Source organism: Strigops habroptila, chromosome 6 (genome assembly GCF_004027225.2).
Source record: "Strigops habroptila isolate Jane chromosome 6, bStrHab1.2.pri, whole genome shotgun sequence".
Classification (NCBI taxonomy): domain Eukaryota; kingdom Metazoa; phylum Chordata; class Aves; order Psittaciformes; family Psittacidae; genus Strigops; species Strigops habroptila.
In genome coordinates, this window is record NC_044282.2 from 59559604 (window position 1) to 59577990 (window position 18387).

Here is an 18387-nt window from a genome sequence, read left to right on the forward strand (position 1 = left end):
TGATCTGACATGAAAAGGAAAAATAATAAAGCAACATTATTGCAAACCCTGCTACACTGCTGTTCTCTGTCTAAGGTTAGGCTGTCCAAAACAGAGTTCAAACATGTCACTGTCTGAAAGGAACACTAACTCACGGGAGATGCAGGATACATCCCATGGCAGCACACCCAACCTTAGCACATAAATCTGGCCTTGAAGTTTTTGATCTTTAGCATTTTACGTAGTCAAGCCCATACCACAGGAGTGTCACACCCAAAATGAGGACATAACAGTATTAATTCCTTGGGAAAAGCAACAGTGAGAGGTCTTTTCTCAGGCCATGCTGAGACTGCCAAAGGACAGCACAGCCAGTGAGGTGGACCAGTGCAATACCTGAATGTGTTTGATACAAGAAAAGCTCCTGTTTGGCACTGATGAGCCAAGCACCTTTGTGTACTGCTGACCTGCAAGAAAGAGAAAATGCCTGAGGGATCCTTGGCCATTTAAGTTAAAATAGACCTTCTTTTGGCAGAGCAGGACACTCACTTTCCAGAGAAACAGTGGAACATTTCTGCAAGGTCCAACACACCTTTCAGCAGCACATTAAGGCATTGATTCAAGACACTCCATTAGATAGCTGAAACTATTTATTAGAAGTACTCTCTCATTGCAAAGTATGGTTCTGACACTGTCAAAACCCATTCTCATCACCTCCTTTTATGGCTAAATTCTCTCCCATTTGGATGAAGATTTAAAAGTGAGATGAGAGGATTTTATTCAACTAGGTTTAGCAGATGACTTATGTTTTGGGCACTGAAGCTAAAGTATTAAAACACCAAAGCAGACATGCTTTGGGGAAAGAAGAATCTCTCTTTTCATTCCCAATCTGATGATCATCTTAAAATAGCAAAACCTCATTTCTAAGCAATGAAACACAAGATTCAGTAAAAACATCATGCACTTATCCTGGATAAAATGCCGCTGTCCCCCCATGCAAAACCACAGAAAGAGAGAAGAAAATTCTTTTACTTACTTTCCTTTGTTAAACACCAAGAAGCTCACATTGTGGGACCCTGGAGGAAGGAAAAGTAATATGCTTTATGGCAGAAGTGTGTAGAGCTTCATGAAGAGTGCATCCTACCAAACCAGGTGTCCTGGGTCCTGGGCCTGATTATCCTCTTCCTCACACCTTCCTTATGACAGTATAACTGCATTGATTTCAGCGGAATGTGTGTGTGCAGGAACTGAACCAAATATCAGCTTAGGGATCTTAGAGCCTTAGACTATAGGTAGACGCTCTACTGTGAGATTACATATTTGAACCTACAAGCCGAATGTCAGGAACAGGATTTGGTTGCCAAAGCATAAGTGCTTCATCTTCGACCTTGTGTATCCTAACTGACCTAATTTGCCATGCTAGGGAGGTTCAGATCTCTTTCAAGACCTCCATTAACACTGACACCCCTCTGCAGAGCTCCTAGATACCTGAAAACCTCAAAACCTCAGAACGTCAGGCTATTGATTTGTGCCATCAGTGCCAAATCAATTTGAAATAGAGATTTCTATTTCAAATATTTAACTCAGATCATCTTTCCCAAGTAGAAAGCTTGTTGCTCAAAACCTCCAAAAGAAATCAGAATCTTCTTTAGAGTGCTTAGAAGCAAAGAAAAATGAAAGGGATCCAACCTGTTACCAGAGAGACTATGAATACCAACAAATTTATTCCTTTAATAAAACAGAAAAGGTAAGGTCCATCACATACAAGAAGGATCAAAGCAAAAGTAATAAACAGAGCAAAGACAACAAATCACATTGCTGCTGTTATTGCTCACATCATGACACAGTTTCACTTGAGCACTGCACTTGCTGCAAAGAGGATGCAAATCACCACAGTGACTATGTCGAAGACTGACAAGCCTTGGTGTAAAGCAGTTATTGTGGGCTCAGCCCCGAGCCACACTTTGGAAACAGAGCAGAAACTCATGATTAACACCCTCCCTTTACCCTCTGGAGTTACAGGAATACCAGAAACCCATGATTTTGTCCCCTTTCCACCAACCTATGTGGTTCCCTTCTACCCGGCACTGCAGAGTCCCCAGCCCATCTTCTGCCTGGAGAGGGTAGCTGTGGAGAGACAAAGGATTTTGGTGAGACTTGGGAGGTAAAAAGAACAAAATACAGTGAGAATCATCTAACCAAGAAAATGTGAGCTAGATCTAAATTAGTTATGAGTCACTCCCTTAAGAAACAAGAGAGAGAAACAGGTGAGATGGGAGAGGAGCAACCCATCTCCCCGCTGGCAATCAAGAGTTCAGCAGTCTAGGAGGATACCTCTTAGCAGCACAGTGCTCCATCTTGGTCCTTTTACCCTTGTTTCCAGTAGCTGATCCTATTGGCAACCTTCAGAAGCCCCATTTGAAATAAAAACTGAGCAGAAACAAGTTCAGGCACAGGGTGAGGGTGAACAAGAGGACAAGTTTTTCCCCTCTACTTGCTCCTCTGCATGTCCCTAATGTGTGAAAAGGAGCAGATAGCAAAACTCACATCTTCATTGAAGTCCAGTCCTGAGAGCCAGAAAGAATTTTACAGTGCAATAAGAGGGTCCACTGAATACCCTAGGAGCCTTAGCATTGACTTCTGTGGGATCAGGTTTTCTCCTGGTTCCCTGTAAAAGCAGCTTCCCCTTTTCATGGAAATGACTACCCTGCTTTGGAGTCTAAAGACTCTGTTGAACAGATGTGGCCAGGGCATAGTATATCATCTCCAGGCCAGAAAACAACCCCTGAACCTGCGTGGTTATATATGGTTAGAGCCACAGGAGCCAGCAACCCTCACCCCCCCTGTCACAGACCAGTAAGGTCAACTCCACATGGTCTCTCTCCACCTTAAGCCAAAGAGCTTCTTCAAAATCCAAGAATTTATTTGTGCACAAGATGTGCTGAGCCCTTGTACCAACACAAAACAAAGTCAAGAACTGACATGCTTCCAGTTTGCCTGTCAACAAAAGAGCAGAGGCTGGTCCATCCATCTCCTTCCGCCACAAGGGTAGCTGGTCTGGACAAAAAATAAACAAGAAAAATGAGATATGATGTGACATAGATAGAGCTTCACAGATAAAAGTCTGATCCTGTTAAAATCAGAGTAAATATTTTCAAACGGGACAGAAATTTCCCCTTACTTTTATCTAACATTTATTAACCTTCTAGAAAACTAGACAAGCCCTAATCTCTTACCTATTCACCTGCAAAGTGTATTCCTCAAATACTGTGAGAACTTCACCTATGTAAAGACTGTGACAAGACCATCTTTGAGACACCTATGCCAGTTCTGAATGACTCAATATTTCCTCTCTGTAGAGAAGGGTTAGTAGTCTGAACTCCAGGAGGGCTATAGTCACCCCTACCTTCCAGAAGAAGCAGGCAGCACAAGTGCAGAATCATGCTTGTACAGCCATACTGCTTCAAGATGCTGGTCAGTCATTCCTTCATTTCAATGAGGAAAAACATGACAACCAACCTCTGCTGAAATCATCCAAGCTCCTAATAGCAAATTCAAGCAAATCCCCTCCTTATAGAACCAATATGGCAAAGGACAACTTCCACTGGAGAGGAGGAATGAGGCTGGAGTAATAAATTCAGTGGTAAGCACAATATGCAAAGGTTGGCAATGTTTCTTTGAGAATTAACAGGCAACTAAGGAAAATACATCATTAAAACCTGTAATGCAAACCCATACTTCAAAGTGTAGTTTTATGAAGTTTTAATAAAAAGAGGGTTTTTTTTATTAATACAGCTTGCTGATATTGAGATACCTTTCAAGGATGAATAGAAAAAACTCAGTGCTGTGAAATGTTTGGATTGGCATCACTGGACCATTGCATCTCCTACACAGCATGGAAAAGGGCGCAGAACACATTCAAAAGTAAAAATACTATTGGTTTTTGCTCCAAATCCCAAATCACTGAAACTGAGCAACAGACTGCTCTGGTCGTGTCCAAGTCCCCACCTGGTGCATATTTACTGACACACCAAAAATGGGCAAAGTATTCATGTGAAGCTACAGTGTGAATGTCTGGTATGTGAAGACTCCGAGGCCATTTCCTTTTTGACGATATTGATGTTAAGCTGTAAATTAGTAATCTAGCAATGGAGCATGCAGGCACGTCCAGGCTGCAGTCAGACAGACCAGCCTTTCATCCCACTGATCAAAGGTTTCACAGTGCCACTAGAGTCAGGTAAAACAACAATTAATATCTAACAAAGGTTGCTAATGTGCATGCAGTGAGAAAAAGTGTAAGGCTGATAAATGGGTGGAGCTGGTAAGGCAGGAATCTGCACTGGACTTTCATTTATGGTAGCAGAGAATTTAATTACTTAGCAAAGAACATTTCCATTCAACCTCAGAAACTTAAAAAGCATTTAGTGATCAAATATCTGCTGCCGCAATTAAAATTACTAATTATTGAGAATACACACCTTTCCTGGCTACTGAAATGATCCTTAAAATGCCAGCACAGTAACTATAGATTAATAGTTTATCTTTAAATACGCACTTGGGCTTAGTTCTTCACTGCCGTTGACACTCATACAAGGAAATCATAACTCAGTAGTGAGAACACTTCCATACATATGGAAATACATGACAGACAGCAGGTCAGCGTTCATGCTCATTTTAGATTCACTGTGCTTAAAGTCCTTCTGTCCTGAAGCAAATGTTTTAAATCTACCTGCTTTGCTCTGTTGCATGTAACCACAGAAGCAGCAGAAAATAAAAACCTTTGAGAACAAGGAAATGACCAGAGAGGATTTAGGGCAGTGAACAACAAAGCCTTTGTCTCAAAGCACTTCTGCCTTGTCTTCTGAATCACCAGAGCATCTGCTTCAAGCTAACAGTTTTTCTAAAAATGCAAATGGATGGGAAAATTTATTTAACTTTTAGCTTCTGACATTATTTTAATTAGTTAAATTTTAATTTGCTAGCCAAAGTAAAATCTACAGCAACCAGACGCAATTACAGTACAACTCACACTGAGCTGTGATTGACTGTGCTGCCAGTAAACAAACCAACCAGCTTAATGGACCAGTTGCAATTAGATTAACAAAGTTTGCTGGAGCCCAACTCATGAGCTGCAATAAACCACAAAGGAAGTAAATGGCAATTCTGGGCCAACTGGTTGCAATTTATTGCTGTCAAGGAGGTTGATGTAAGAAATGCCAATTTACAGGGACTGGGTCAGAGAGTTGCCTACATATAATTACCCATCAATATAATCCACATTGAAGTCCAGGGTCTCATATCTTCCAGCAATTGTCTTCCCATAAATCTCTATTAAATTTCCTGTTTAAAAGGAAATGGAAATTGAAGGAGTCTTAAAAGCAGAGAACTTACTTGCAGATTTTCTGAGACAAACAAAAGAAATTCTTGGTCTTTACTAATTATGCAGAGAGGTGCCTAACTGGCTGCACTGACAGCTACTCTCAGCTTCTACTATAGTTCAAGGTGAATTTGCACTTAATTAGGTTTTCCCAAAACACACATCCATTTCCCACAAAAAAACTCAAACTCCTAATTTTTTAGCAGATCCAGTATTCATACTGATTTTTGTACTGACATTTTCCTCAACTCTTTTGTTAACTAAACCCCATGTTCTAACCCAATTTTACTGTAGAACTTCATGAGGCAACCAAAATTACATCATTTGTACACACTAGACGGGGTCAAGTCCTAAAGAAGGACCTCAGCGTGTATGTGGCCAGCTGAATCACAACAATCCCTTGACCACATTGGGTGGCAGCTTGGTTCAGATGCCTGTACAGAGGTGTCTTAAATGATTTGAAGCACCCTGTTCTCCTACTGTGGCTCCAAAAAGGAATGAGTCTTTGTAGTTGTGTCGTATCTACCTGCTCCATGCAGGTCTCTCATGCTCCAGGACACTTCAAATAGCACTAGACACTGTTACTTCCGTGTTCTTCACTGACTACACTGGGAGGTCAAACACCCAGCTACCATAAAGAAACCTCCATACAGACACCCTAAAGCAAGGCATGAGAATCTGGAGCTGAAATGCCCCTGAAAATAATTGGAAATGAGGGAATGACTTAGCTTGAGGAACATCTATGTGATCTGATCACCCAGGACCACTGCACTCTTGAGAGACCAAAATGTTTTGATTAAGCTTTACTTTGGAAACCAGCATTTCAATATTTCTCTAAAGCAGCCTGCAAACACAAACAGAATAGAAAATGGGGGGGGAAAGTCTTCTATACCCCAGTTAATTGTGCAGACCGAAAACAGTGACTATCTTCTCACGTAACTTTGAAGTCTGATCTAAGGCCCCATTAACCAAAAGGTCTGTATGGCATTACAATATCATCACCTAATAGCTAATTCTTCTTAAAACTAAATAAGGTCAGATGACTCAACTTAAACTGACTAGACCCATCCACCTGCTGAACATCTCTCAGGCAGAATTGGGCTGCCAAATGCACCAAATAAACTGTATGTTACCCACTTTTCCTGCACCCGGTGCTGCAGACTCTCTACCCTTGTGCAAACCCATTTTTATGTTCAGCCTGAGCTTGGACACTAAGTTCCAGAGGTGCCCATTTTAATCCCCAACAAGATAGATCCCTCATGAAGAGAAAGACAGTATGGAAGCTCAGATAGATAATAATTAAAGTGGTCTCCAGCTTAAAGAAAGGTCCCGTACCTGGGATGCCAGATGGTGGACTAATTTGGTAAACCACAGGTGTCTGTGCAGCAGAGAACTGCAAAGAGAAATTTGTAGTTAAATGGCAGTCATTCTCGCAGCAGTGCAACAAGATCTGATTACACATTGCTCAACAGAGTCAGCAGTCACATTTTACAGACTTCAGATTTGACCTTTGAAGCAGAGTCCTGTTCTGGGAAGGGAGTAAGAACAAATATCCCCTTCTTACCCCCTTTGCACTCAGAGTATGGCTTACTGCTTTTTTTGCAGGGTCTACAAGGATGCTGGGGAGGGACTCTTCCTTAGGGACTGTAGTGGTAGGACAAGGGGTAATGGGTTCAAACTTAAACAGGGGAAGTTTAGATTAGGTATAAGGAAGAAGTTCTTTACAGTGAGGGTGGTGAAGCACTGGAATGGGTTGCCCAGGGAGGTTGTGGATGCTCCATCCCTGGCGGTGTTCAAGGCCAGGTTGGACAGAGCCTTGAACCACATGGTTTAGGGCAAGGTGTCCCTGCCCATGGCAGGGGGGTTGGAACTAGATGATCTTAAGGTCCTTTCCAACCCTTACGATTCTATGATTCTATGCATCCTCTTTTGCACCCGAATTGTCCACCCTGGTTTGAGTGAATTTCAGAAGATGCAGTTCAATACACTAAAAAGCTTCTAGGCCACGCCTTATCTGAAGTCAACACCTCCATTTTATCTTACATCATGGCACCATTTTTCTTCCTAATAGTATACTCTTAAAAGCTATTTCTACATCACAGAAGTGAAATACTTCAGCTAGCCTCTAGCAAGCTTGTTGCAGTGTTGCAAAGAAAATGCTTGTCTTGGCCCATCTTAATGCACTGTAATAGATCAGAGGTGTCTTTGGGAAAGCACTACCTTGACCTCTGAGGGAACAACAAAGAAATACTAGAAATCCACTATGGGGTACTATTTTTCTTAGAGTTCAAGAAGGAGCAGACAGATTGTGTTTTGAAGCAAGCTTTTCAGAAGATAGGAAGCACACAGGGATGCTTTCCAAGTGGAATAAGGTCATCACCAGCCTCCCAAAGTATCTGAGACACATAGATACCTGACCCAGCACATGCTTTGGCTGTGTTTTCAACAAGTAGAGTCCCTTCTCTTCAGCTGACTCTTGACTTACAGATGCTGCGGTTAGCCCAATAAATAGCCTAAAAAACGCATTTTCCAAATCAAATCAGAGACAGCATTGCATATATTGCTGTGGGGTTTTTTCAGAGCTTTCCTTAAACTCCATTTCCTTTCAAAGCTCAGTCTTTGCCTTGCCTTCCCTTCTCCTCATGGTCATATAAAAAATGAATGAGCAGCCACAAACTCCCTGCAGTGATGGCCACTTCTGAGAAGCAAAGGCAAAAATACACCATACCCTGGGCTGAAGCTGATGTGGAGAAGCAGCCAAAACCAGCATGAAAGCTAGGGCCACTGGCTGACACAAGTCGTCTGAGCTGTTCAGACTTGTTGCTGCCTGCAGCGGGCTTTTTCAATCTAATGTGGAAGCAAAATTAATTTTTAATACGCATAGCTCCCAGGTCCCAGATCCAAAACAAAGAGACACATTGTGTTTTATTTAGCTTGGAATGTGCCTCATTAACAGCATCCCCTGGTGATTTTTCATCAACTCTCTAAGCTAGCTGAACCACCCAATGACTCTTTGGCTTTAATGTGCAATTTTCTGAAAACACTGGGTTTTCTTGCTTGATACTCAAAGTTAGCATGGAGGCAGGACGTGACTTCCAGACACACCAGGCCTCATCACAAAGCACAGAGCCATGGTTAAGGATTCTGCCCTGCAAGAGACCCTGACACCATTGTCATTAACTGGTCTAATACCACAATATTCCACAGCCTCCTGAGACAATGTGCCTTGATACTTAGAGCCAAAGGAAGAATACTGTTCAGGGAGATGAGAAGGGGGGGGTAGAGGAGGGGAATAGTAAGCTCTAGAAGTAACTGAGCAACAGATATGAAATCACAACTGAGGTCTGAGCATTCGAAATCTTGCTCGTCTTAGGTGTGGAGAACTGTCCTAGACCTGAAGAGATGTCCTTTCCTGTAATGAGCTGTGCCCCTGGGGTTTATTCTTGCCCATGGTTACCTGTCAATGCAGACTGTTATCTGCTACCCTACAGCTTGGAGAGTGACACCAGAAGAAGCCAGCATAGGGTTTTCTGAGTGTGTGGCTTAAGTGCAGAGGCAGATTAGCACGGACCCAGATTTTTGATTCAGAAAGACCTCTTAGGTCACCTATTCTATCCAGTGCCACTGATGAATGCCTCAATGCACCTAATTTTTTAAGGGACAGAAGGAGCATCCTGACTTCTTGTCCTGACATTCAAACATACAGTAAATGAGAGAGAATATTTCAACACATTCCCTGTGATACTGTCTCAAGTTTGAGTCCAACACCTTGAATTCTTTATCGTCACTCCATACTTGCTTGGTGGTTACCTTGAAAGTAAAGTTTTTTTTCTCCACCTCAGTCAGATTGTTAATCACACGTCCTTTAAAGATCACCTCCACATAGTACAAACCCTCCTGAGGTGAAGACCTAGGTGCAAGAAAATGTGTTATATTGTGTTATTTTTATACAGATTTGGTTCATTTTTTAGGAAATGCCAAGTCCTTCCCAGGGCCTCCATTCTTCACAGGTCCACTGAGGCTTCAGTAAAGCAAAGCAAATTTACACTGTGAACCCAAATCTGACACATATGAACCTAAACTCTAAAACTACAATTTAAAAGAAATGTGGAGGCAAAGCAAGAAACTACAGTTAAGTGCAGAAGGTGATAGGACTACAAAAGAACTCTATCCAAATTGTACATTAATGCAAAAAAACCGAGCTCATTAGACATGCTCAGACAATAATTGTTATCCATTAGTATTAAACTAACCCAGGGCTGCCTGGATCTACAGGGCATATTGATCCTGGTTTGTAAATTAATGTTGCATCATTAAGGCACACAGTTTCACAGCACAGCATTCAGCAGAGTTAACTCCCAGCCAAATCATAGCAGCAAGAGCTGGAAGAGCCCCATTAGGGTTGCTTTTACAGCCTCTTGAGACACTCTTTGTCTTCCAGTCAAAGAACCTTCTTTAAAGTTATGACAGGATAGAAAACAGGGAGCTTAGATAGCCCACCTGAAACCACTTGTTTCCTGCTCTACTCCTAACTTCTCTGTATGATCTTGGACAGGTTAAGGACACCAAAAGCTAACAAAATCCCTGCCAAGATTTTTGTGGGAGTTTCGCATCTAAGAATTAGATGTCTACAAACCATTGATGATCTGAGTGTAGACTCTCCAAGAAGATTCACTCTGACTCTCATGCTAGGTTGCCTAGTGCTTCAGTCAGTTGAAACAAGAATAAATGCAACACAGCTTGGGGGGCAGCTACAGGAATTCCTTCAACTTTCAAACTGCCTGTACAAACACTGAAAGAAAATGACGATGCTACAAGACGAATGGTAAGGTCTCACCCCATACTAGAGTTGTGGATCATACCTTGTTCTGCATCTTACACTGCAAAAGTCAAAATACAGAGGGGAGACATCACAGGGCAACCTGGGCAGGTCTGGGTTCACCAAGAACACCTCCAGCTGGGACACACTGGCTGAAGAGACGCATTCTAGCTGGTGAGATCTTGAGCCTAAACAATCAAATTCAATCAGAAGAGCTCTGTGAGGACAGGATTACTCATATTTAGTTGTTCATGACAAACATTTTTTAATGTGCAACCTAGCTTCTCTTTAAGGTCTCTGAGCATTGCTCCTGATATTTTATTTTTTTTTTTTTTAGATAATGTTTGTGTGATTTCCTATTGTTGTGGGTTAACCCCAGCCAGCAACTACGCCCCACACAGCTGCTCACTCACTCCCCACCCCAGTGGGATGGGAGAGTGAGGGTAAAAGTGAGAAAATGTGTGGGTTAAGAATAATAACAGTGTAATAATTAAAGAAAAATAATAATAATAAACATGTAAGTAAAAGAGAAAAAAATAACAAAGAGAGGAAAATAAAACCTAAGAAGGACAAGTGATGCAAATGAAAGTTGCTTACCACCAACTGACTGATGCCCAGCCAGCCCCCAAGCAGTGGCCTCATTCCGCCAATATTCCCCAACTAGTTTTATTGCTAAATGTGATGTCATATGCTGCAGAATATCCCTTTGGTCAAATGGGTTACCTGTCCCAACTGTGTCCCCTCCCAAATTTTTGTGTACCTCCAACTTACTTGTTGCCAGGGTGGTGTGAGGAGCTTTCTTTCTGCCTTCTATTTCATCATCTCTATGGGAATTCACAATATTCAAATAAAACTGATAGCACTCATCGTCATTATAAATGACCGAGTGTCAGAACTTGAGCATACCAAACATACAGCTGGCTCAGAAACCAACTCTTTTCCCAATGAATCAATATTCATCACTGCAGAAAATCAGGCCTAGCTTTGTACAGCTGGTTTTGGGCCCAAATAAGTGTGACATCAATTTCTGTGATTTTTACTCAGATCTCATGTTTATCATTTGTGTTTTTAAAGCTCCAACATCACAGGACCGATGAACAGAGATTTTTCATCTTTTTTTCATAAAAAGGGTAGCAGGGAGGAAATTTCTAGCCATATGTCTGGAAAAATAAGTAAAAATCTGACTTCTGTAGTTTAGAAAGAACTTAAAAACAAGCAACCATCAGCAATACCTTATGAAGCAATAATTTTAAGCTGATTTCATGTATGGGTGTCACAGGCCATTGCTCTCTTGCTTAGGGTTTGTCACTCCAACCACAAATGTCAGAATGGAGCTGATTCTTTGTTTGATACGTGCTTCACAAGAGTTTCAAACTCACCATCCAGAGTAATAGTAATCCACGTTCCTCCAGCGACACTGCCCTCTTGGGGCTTAACGAGCAATCCTGTGGCTGTCACTGCAAAAACAACCCAGCTGCATCAGGCTGAAGTGTAATGCAAACATCTAAAATACCTCATTCAGGATGCAACACAGCATTCTGAGAGCTATCCGCCTGTGATCCCACCCTTCATCTCATTTCTCCTCAGCATCCAAATCAGTCATATGGCTCATTCTTTTCTCCCCAACTGCCTCCCTCATGTAACAGTCCTGCTTCACCTTAGGGGGATTTTGATGCCTTCAGGACTTGGTGAACCAAGCTACAGTCTGAGCCTCCTGTCCTCCTCAAGAATTAAAACAAAGATGGTAAAACTCATGTTTATTTCCCTAGCTCTCAAAGAAATGTGTTTGCTGACCACCATACACTGTCCCAAACTTAGGGCTGCCCACAAAATATATCCTTTTCTGACTCCAACACAGCCTGTCCAGCTCTTTCTTACCAAAGTCCTTACAAACAAATCACAGGCATAGAAATGAAATCCTGCTTCATGAAATTAAGTCACATGTAAGTTCCTATTCAATATTTTTCCTAAAGACATCAAATTCTTCAGACAATTTAGGATCTATTTTAGGGAACCTCATCCTCTGAAACTAATAAAGATGAACCAGTGGCTGGTTTGTTGGGGTTTTTTTTGTAGCAATGATCAGAATTTTCCAGAAGTCCTTTTATAGGGATAACCAGTTTCCTGTTTAGCATTTCAGGAAATTTCCAACTTTTATCTGCATGTGAATGCAGTCTCACTGAACACCAGTGTTCATCACCAAAGCCAAATATTGGGGACACTTGTATCATGAACCCTTAATTTCAACATGCAAACAGTGATATGGCTATCGTTAAGTGAATGAAAATTACCAGGCATGAGATGAACCCACATAGAACAGGGAAAATTAACAATGAATCCAGAAACCTCCACTAGCTATAGAAATAATGCCACGAAAAAACATTGGTAAGGGCGGACAATGTCTAGTACGCTGCAGGCAATACCTCATAGTATTCAAAACCTTTTAAAAATGCTTCTCCATGTCTCACAGTCAGTCTATATTCAACCCAGTGGCACTGAATTTTGCTGGTGTTGTATGACCAGCATTCTTGGAGACAACACATCTCTATCACCCACCTGCAAAGAATATCAGCTCAGCACTCAGAAGAGTTGATCTCCAAGGGTTCATCTTGAACTTTGGATGGGAATTTCAGAAGAGTCTGGCTTCAGAATCATGGCTTGGGGCCTTAGGACTCTCCTGCAGTATTAACCAACCCCATCTGTATTTTCTCAGCACTGAAAGCCTGTGGCAGTAATGGTCTGTGTTATAGCAGACAAGATGGACCACAATGTTGAATCACAGAGAAAATACTGATTCACCTCCCACACAGTAAAAAGGATCAGTATATTGCAAGCCGTATTATTTTTCCTCACACCCAACAGACCTATGTAGAACATATGCCCCTCTGAGAAGACCAGTTTCCAGCCAAGCTCAGAATGAGTTTCACCCACTGGGGCAATGTTTTAGGAGACTGACTCTAATTAATCAGTGAAAACAACTACAGGTTTTAAAGCTGATGGTACTAAACTCTCCTAGCTCTGTGCTGCTTCATGCAAAAATTGTTGCATTTATTACAGTAAACTTCATCATACCATGGTCATTCTCCAGCTCCAAATCCAAATAGCAGGACCTGACTATACTATTAAGCTCTCTAGCCTTAAACAGCTAGCCCCAAACCGGGAATGGCCCATGCTGGCTCCCCAGGTGTGCCTAGTTATTGTTTAGAACACTACTGGTAGACTTGATCACAACAGCTGTGAACTGTTCTAATAATTTAAGGAAATAAACTTTTGAGTCCTTGTAGACTAGGACATGCCCTGGTCTTACTTGCTATCATAGCCAGATATATCACATATTCTCTTTATGAAGTCCATTCCAGGAACTGTTGTAACATTTAAAAATATAGACTGTCAATTTCTACTGCCTTCAACCTGGGTTTTGTACTCATATGGGGAAAAAAAAAATCACTGTATGAAGCACAAAATCCAAAATAGAGTCATGTCCACATTTGTTGAACAACCCAGTAGAAGCAGATCTGTAGAGCAAAACAACCCATGCTGAAGACCCAACATCCACATGGCAAGCATTTACAGGTGTTGCTCACAGCACTATCTCTAGCCTAGTACCAAGGACTGAACATCCATTAATGGCTGGAGCATTGTTTGGTGCATATCTTTGATTTCATCCAGAAGGATTGACATCTGTTCACTGAGACAGTTCTGTGGTGTGAAACATATCACCCTATCTGAAGGTGACAAGACTTACTTCAAAAGTGCAGTCCTGGTCTAAAACGGATAATAAAGAAAATACTGTGCAGTGTCTAAAGTGACTCTCTCTCCCTTAGGAGTGGAGACTTTGCAAGATTAGGGTGAAATCAATACATCCATAGCAGGTGTTAAAGAAACTAAATCTGCTGGTTGGTCCTCTAGGAAAGGCAAACCTTATAGCAAAGCTGCTATTGTTTTTCACATGCTTCCTGTCCTGTATGCTGTTACCATAAACATGGTTTTAAGACCATCCCAATACTACACATCATGGTCATGAAACCTCAAATAAAAAGCCTCCACAGAGCTGCTGGGTAAAAGCAGGGATGTACAGCAGAAGAAGTGTGGGTTAGCACCCTAGAATAGATACAACAAGAGAGTAACAGAGGTGAGTTGGACAGAAGCTTTACTTACCCCATAATTATGGCAAACACAGTCCCCACGAAACCAGATACTAAGCTTCATAGAATCATAGTTTGTGTTGGAAGAGACCTTTCAAAGGTCTATTGCTTACTGTACCACAAGACCTACTGTAACTCTTCTCCCTATATTTCTTGCACATTTTAACATAACTCTAATTTTTAGGGGTCAGAGTCTGGAGCCCTGATGCATGTGAAGCTTGCATTTAAAAGCAGGTGCATAAAACATCATTTAGGCTTACTTTTACTGGTATTACCTTATTCAAATTGTTGTTTTTCCATTCCTCCAAAGTCTCCAATATCAGCATAACTGCTCCATCCCTCTGAAGCCAGCTCTACAACAGTTTTCAGCCTGAGGTTGTGTTGGGCACTCAGTTCAGTGGGTAACTGAGTCACAGTGTGCAGAAACCCACCAGACTAGTTTCTCAAAAGGCTCAATGCCTGTCACAGACAGCTCAGAGCCCTCCATTGGGCATGCTTAATTATTAACCTAAGCTACTTGCTGCTATTAACTGTTTTGTTCCAAGTCTTTAATGACCATAGATGGAGTAACTTGGAATTGTTCTTCCATTGGTATATGACTAGCAGCTTCAACAGGAGGACAACAAACCCATTTTATCCTCTTTTTCCATAAGGACAGAAAAACTGATGGAATTGTTTCTTGCCCTGATGATATCCAATCTGGGAATGACTTTCATAGGCAGTGGACTTCAAGGTTTCCTTACACACTCTTAATTGAGTTTTTCCATGTCATTCCCAATGTGTCTTCTTTTGGCAGGAATTCTGCCCATAGGGTATTCAGACCTCATACCACATCTTAAGTAGCTACATCCCTGCAGGTCCTTATACAGTCAGCAGTGAACTTACACAGTGTTATCATTCACCCCACAGAAAACCATGTGCCTCCACTGGCAGCAGGGAAGACCCAGCTCAGCCTACACTGGGTGCTGAATGGATGAACATCACCTTTATTGCCACATCTGCACTCATCTGTTTGAAGACGAAATATTTTTGATGGAGCCACCAGAAACATAAGGGGTTGTTGAGCCCCTGCACATGTATGGATGCCTTCATGGAAGTTTCCACTGAAGTTCAGAGGAAGCTTTCAGACTCCACAGCATAACTACAGTTTAATGAGTTACTATGCACCAGTATGTATGCATGCTCTTACCTCATCCCCAAAGGGAGGTGAAACAGGCTTGCTTGTTCTTCCTCAGCCTCAATTCAGAGACACAGAGGCAAAAAGTCACAGGCAATCAACCTTCAGGGAAGTTCTGGAGCTTTGCCCAGCAGTGGAACCAGTTGCGTTTGGTTTATTCTTAGGCCAACCCCAATGTCTCAGCTGCATATAGCCAATGATTATAGGAACCCAAGGGAAGTAAGTTAACCCTATCCTGCTCAGTAGTCTCCATTGTTTACTTATTAGCTGGAACTGGACTGGCAACATGGTCAGAAGAAAAAGTACATTTGAAGGAATTCTCAAACAAAAAAGTATTGCCAAAGCAGAAACAGTTTAAAGATGATAACTTGAACAGAGCAGACAGAGCCAGTACCTGCTAGTACCGGGGCCCACTGGCAGACCCAAACAAGGGGATGGACCAGTTCCAGGGTCCCACTAAGGAGTCTTCTCAAGAGCAAGACAGGGCAGGGCTGAAGGGTCAACTACAACATGGGCCAATGACTCAACTAGAAGGCAGGACTACACATGGGACTGAAGACTAGTATTCAGAACGAGACTACAGGCCCAAAGCTGAGGTTAAATAGGGCTCCTGGACCATGAGTAGGTGTGGATGGGGGTCTTGGGTGACACTGATCAAGGTCGTTAAAGCTTATAGTTGCTCTCAGGGCCCTGACATTTTTACTCCAAACATCACTCAAACTTTCTAAATCATAATGAGCAAAAAAAAGAGTATTCATCTCTGTCATAATGTATACATTTTATGTTCCATTCCTAAGGAAATGCTTTATACAGGAAAAACTCAACAAAATGTCTGGTTTGCAGATCCAAAGGACTTTTTACCAAGTCACAGATTAGGTAAGACACTGCATAGAGAACCATCCTCCTGGTGGTGCTGAAACGTGAAAAGAAAGAGGAAAGCTGCTGAAGAACACTGACCTTAATAGGCCAAGTTGGATGTCCAAGGCCAGGTTGAGCACCCTGGTCTAGTGGAAGGTGTCCCTGCCCACGGCAGGGGGGTTGGAACTAGATGAGCTTTAAGGTCCCTTCCAACCCAAACCATTCTATGATTCTATGAATCTATGAATAGCCAGAAACACAGGCCACAAATCAGGAAAGGAATAGCCAAATTACACAGAAGCCTTGTTATATGAAGTGTAAATACTCTCTCACTACAAGCTGGTGACCGTGTTTTAGTATGATTACCCACCAAAGAGGAAAGCAATACAGTTTGATGAATGAATAAATGTTTGTATGTGCTTGCAAGCAATCTTTCTCCTGCTGAAGGAAAGTTCTGCTCAAAAACATCGCTCAAGCCGTCTGGTTTTGTTTGTTTGCTATTACTCATTTGAAGGTTTCATATTTTAGGCGTGTGAGTAGAAACAGCCTTACGGACAGGGTCAGCTTTGGGAATCTGAGACAAACATTCGGTCATTGCAACCAGAAAGCATACATAGCAGGAGGTGTCAGCAGTAGCATTTTGTCACTAGGTGGAAGTATAGAGCCGTTGATGACCTGCCAACCACTCGAAACACTACTGAAAGGTGGCCAAGCTCTCACTGCTCCCTCTGACAGATCCAGGACCGATTTCTGTTAACTCTTCGTGCTTGAGGGAAAAGCCATGATCCCCTGTGTGGTTCTGGCCCACACCAGCTCACATTAGCCCAAACATTTCCCAGGCATGGTTCAGGAGTCAGCATGGCCCGCGCCTGGTCCCGATGGGCAGTATGGACATCGTGACTGAGTTTTTTGAGGCTGTTTTTGAGTTTAATAGCATGGGCTGCTTGTAGCATGAAAGGGGCCCTGCAAGGCTGGCTTGCTAGTAGACATGTAGCCTGGAAGACTTTGCAGGCTAGACTGTCCCGCAGGGGCAGCCCCTGCGCTGTCCATGCTACTCTGTGCAGAGCTCTTGCAGCTGCTCTTTCTTTCTATTAATACTTCACTTTTGCGTATTGACACAAATTTCCTAGCAACCAAGGTCACAAGAGAAGGTGTTAAGAAGCTGGACTGATTAATAATAAATCCTAGGGTTTGATGTCTTTTTTCTTGAGAGGCTCATTAGACACCAGCAGGCAGGGTGCTGAGCTGGGATACCCAAGGAAACCCCTCTCTGATTGCATTTCCTTCTTTGAACCCCAGACTTCCTTATCCTGGCCCTCGGCATCCAGCTGGTGAAGCTACCTATGGGAAGGTGAGTTGAGACGAAGTGCAGTAATGCTAAGCGGGGATCTGGCCTCTATCAGCCATGCTCAAAGTTGTTCCCTGGGGGTTCACAGGGGTTGGGTTTCTTTAGTTGTAATCAGGATCTCATGGTCTCCGTAGACCAGGTAAATACCTGTCAGCGTTATCAAGTGCCACCATGCAGGGTGGACTGCACCCACTGCCTCCTCACTTTCTACAGCCCTGAGCATCCTTCAAATGGGACCAGAATCTCAGCCTTAAATCTCTGTCCTCAACAATCCACTGTGTTCATTCCTGGGTTTACTGGAACAGCCTGTGCTGCCCATTGTGCCCTTCCCATCGTGGTCCTAGCCACAGGAGTAGGGCTGATATAAACTGGCTTGAGATTTTACGTGTGTCTTGTATTGTAAAATACAAGTCCCATCTTTCCTTCTGAGTTTCAATGCGCTTAAGTCACAAAACAGTTATGTCTGGAAGCTCACAAGTAGAGCAAGAAGAACAGTCAGCCAGGGATGGGCAGAGATTTCAAAAGCAGTGTCTGGTTTTGGCATGTTCAGTTCCTTGTTGAACACCTTAGCACAGAAATCAGAGTATGAGAAAGCCAATACAGCTAGTTCATGAACATTTCCCAAATCAGGAGAAGAAAGAGCCCCTGGTAGGTCAGGAATGGCACTCAGATCTCCTTGTCATTACT

At 42.4% G+C, this 18387-nt stretch overlaps 1 protein-coding gene across 5 annotated transcripts in view; it reads right to left on the minus strand.

Annotated features, from left to right (window-relative positions):
- Window positions 1-14732, minus strand: part of PKHD1 (PKHD1 ciliary IPT domain containing fibrocystin/polyductin) — a 244217-nt gene extending 229485 nt beyond the window's left edge. For all 5 annotated transcript variants that reach the window (XR_003991946.1, XR_003991945.1, XM_030490172.2 and 2 more), the window contains exons 1-11: window positions 14593-14732; window positions 12729-12895; window positions 11552-11629; window positions 10216-10360; window positions 9164-9263; window positions 6689-6746; window positions 5238-5316; window positions 2959-3033; window positions 2039-2103; window positions 1013-1052; window positions 373-443 (exon numbers count right to left, since the gene is read on the minus strand). Coding sequence is in view for 3 of the 5 variants with exons in the window: in XM_030490172.2 (XP_030346032.1) it covers window positions 373-443; window positions 1013-1052; window positions 2039-2103; window positions 2959-3033; window positions 5238-5316; window positions 6689-6746; window positions 9164-9263; window positions 10216-10360; window positions 11552-11629; window positions 12729-12780 (763 nt within the window). In the remaining 2 variants the exon portion in view is untranslated. The remainder of the gene's footprint in view (window positions 1-372; window positions 444-1012; window positions 1053-2038; window positions 2104-2958; window positions 3034-5237; window positions 5317-6688; window positions 6747-9163; window positions 9264-10215; window positions 10361-11551; window positions 11630-12728; window positions 12896-14592) is intronic.
- Between the last annotated feature and the right edge of the window lie 3655 nt (window positions 14733-18387).